The sequence below is a fragment of the Salpingoeca rosetta genome (assembly GCF_000188695.1).
Source record: "Salpingoeca rosetta unplaced genomic scaffold supercont1.29, whole genome shotgun sequence".
NCBI classification, from domain to species: domain Eukaryota; class Choanoflagellata; order Craspedida; family Salpingoecidae; genus Salpingoeca; species Salpingoeca rosetta.
The window spans coordinates 600,590-603,474 of record NW_004754905.1 but is presented as its reverse complement, the minus strand read 5'-3'; the positions used below and the strand labels follow the sequence as shown (position 1 = coordinate 603,474).

The 2,885-nt window shown below is 58.1% G+C and overlaps 1 protein-coding gene across 1 annotated transcript; it reads right to left on the bottom strand.

Moving 5' to 3' along the window:
* Window positions 1-210: 210 nt before the first annotated feature.
* On the bottom strand, window positions 211-1,367 carry PTSG_09224 (uncharacterized protein; the record flags this gene model as incomplete). The annotated part of the gene is made up of 2 exons (XM_004989421.1): window positions 211-1,050; window positions 1,335-1,367. The coding sequence occupies 2 exons, from the start codon at window positions 1,365-1,367 to the stop codon at window positions 211-213; spliced, it is 873 nt and encodes a 290-aa protein (XP_004989478.1).
* Between the last annotated feature and the right edge of the window lie 1,518 nt (window positions 1,368-2,885).

Genomic DNA, 2,885 nt, shown 5'->3' with positions numbered 1-2,885 from the left:
ATGAACGACAACAGCACACACGACAGGAAAAGAGGAGACGAAGAAGCTGAAGACCATCGACGCAGAGAGGCCGACACAAGCACAGACACCAACACATAACGAGGACAGCAGCGGAGAATCAAACCACAATCCGCCCGTTCCCTTTGACAACTGGCCTGGCCTGATGCAAGCACGCGTCCACATGCCCCTTCTTCTTCATCGTCATCATCGTCACCATTCGCCATCCTGAGCAACGCCACTGCCACTGCCGCCGTCTCCGCCGCTGTTGTCAGCGCGGCGTGGTGGCGGCGGTGGTGGTGGTGGAGGAGGAGGACTAGCCAACATCATGTGCTGCGCGGGAAAGACGTGTTGCTCACCGGCCGCGTTGCGCCGCACGTGTGGATGTGAGCCCAGAATCTCGCCCTGCATACGCTGCTGCTGCCGCTCGCCCAGCGGTGGATGAGCGATGTGCCCCTGCGGCAGCGGCAGACGGAGTCCCACCACGTGTTGGCCACCATCCACAACCTGGTGGTGGAAATGATAGTGGTCGTGATGGTGGTACTGGTGGCAGTGGTGGCAGAAGCGGTGCGTTGCTGGCTGCTGCTGCTGCTGCTGCTGCTGCTGTTGAGCGCGCTGCTGTGGGAACGACTGGTACATCTGGAGCGGCTGCACCGTCGGCGCCAATGGTGTCATCGTCGTCATCATCATCATCTGCTCATAAACGGGAGCGAGTCCCGGATAACCAGGCGGTGATGTCGCGCCATGGTACTGCTGCAGTGGTTTACGGACCCCTTGTGGCACGTGCTGTTGCTGCTGTGGGTCGTGGGCGCGTGTACCAGCAGCTGCTGTCACCATGGGTGCATGCGGTGGCGTTGCTGCTGCTGTCGGCTGCGAGCGACGATGGCGCTGTTGGTGTTGGTGTTGGCGACTGCGCTCCCGCTCAAGAAGATTGAGGACCAGCCAGTATTGAGGAAGGTGGCGGTGGCGGCGGCGACGGCCCATGCGGCGATGAACTGATTGAAGACCGCGCATACGCGCAGCACTCGTCTGCTGGGTTTGCATCCACGCCCGCTGCACAGGGTGCGTACACGACACAGGGTGGGTGTGAGGAATTGTGTGTGTGTGGGTGTGGGTTGTGTGTGCGTTAGTGGTGACGAAGAAGCGATGGTGCAAGGGGTTGTAGACGTGCCCATGATTCACTGTTGCACACACGCACACACACACGCACACGCGCGCTCACACACACACACACACACACACACACACACACACACACGCTCACACGTGCTTCCACGACATGCATACACATGCGCACTCATGCACACACACACACACATTGCGCTGCAGGCACTCACGATGCTGTAGAAGGTTGGGATGGCGTCATCCATGTCTGTGCGATTGTCGCTACTGCTGCTGTGTACAGTGAACCGCTGTGGCACAAGGTCGGTTGTTTACGTGAGCGCGTGTGCGTGTGCGCGTTTGTGCGTGCGCGTGTGAGTGTCACTGGGTGGGACCTTGGTTGTGCCTGTGCACTCCTTCATGTTTGCACAGCCACCCACACATACACGCAACCGCGCAAGCGCTCACACCAACCTGAAACACAATCACACGGGTGCACACAACCACACTACTTTCTCCCTTGCCTCCCTTCATCCCCCAACCTACTCGGCTTCTTCTCTCGTGCTGGTGTGCGCTGCTGTTGTGGGCGAAGATGGCTTGCGTGAGTTTTGGCGGCTGTTGGCAGGTTCACTTTCGTATGTGCGCAACCACACGACACATTTTGTTGTTGTTTAATTCGATGCCAGGTAAATGATTCAAATTGTGATGTCAGAGGCGATTGATGCAAGCTGCTCGTGAGCCGTTGCGGGCATTGCATGAAGCAGTGCTGTGTGTGTGCATTGTCCTCACTCACAACCTCTCACCCGTATGTGTGTATGCGTGTGCGTGTGCATGTGTCCGCCGACAGGGAACATGACGTGCAGAGGAACATGGACAGATGGGATTTGAAGGCTTGGATTGAAGCAAGCCCAATCACCAACCCCAATGAGGCAGCCGCATCAGCAGCGACCAGAGACAACAGAAGACATCAACGATCAAGGTACAAAGGACACAAACGGCAATGGTTTGGGGGAATGCAACACACCATCCGCGAACACCACGACCAGTGGCACCACGACCATGACAGCGACAGCATGATGACAGCGACAGCATGATGACAGCGACCGACAACACCAACTGCACTGACTGCAAATATCACAGACAGAGAACACGAAAGGCGTCAATGGCCAAGCCATGGCCAGCAGGACATGTGTGCGAGTGTGTGTGTGTGTCCATCTGAAGGACACCTGATCACACACGTCCACGATCACCATCAACGCTGTCGACACGATCAACACCACTATCACCGCGGCCAGCAGCATCAGCGGCGGCGGTGGCAGCGGCGGTGGCGGCGGCGCGTCGGCGACTGGCACATGTGCACACGTGCGGTTTCGTGGGAACCAGGCGTGTTGGCTGAACGCGACCTCGAGCGCGGACGGGACGCGGTGATGGTGGATGCAGGACGTGCGGTGGGAGGAGTTCGTGGAGCGGACGCGGCGTGCGCTTTGGCTCGTCCTTCTTCTGAACTAGCTCAACACGTGGACCTTGCTTCAGCAAGTCCTGTTTCACCATGCCCGCACACATTTGCATGGTGTCACAGCCAAGGTGAGCGTGGCAACAGCAAGACCAGTGTGTGTGCGTTGGTGCGTGTATGTGTGTGTGTGTGTGTGTGTGTGTGTGTGTGTGTGTGTGTGTGTGTGTGTGTGTGTGTGTGTGTGTGTGTGTGTGTGGCTCGGAGGGATAACCTCACGGTTTGCGGGCGGGTGAGAGTGAGATTCATCTCTACTGCGACCGCTACCTCTCACAAC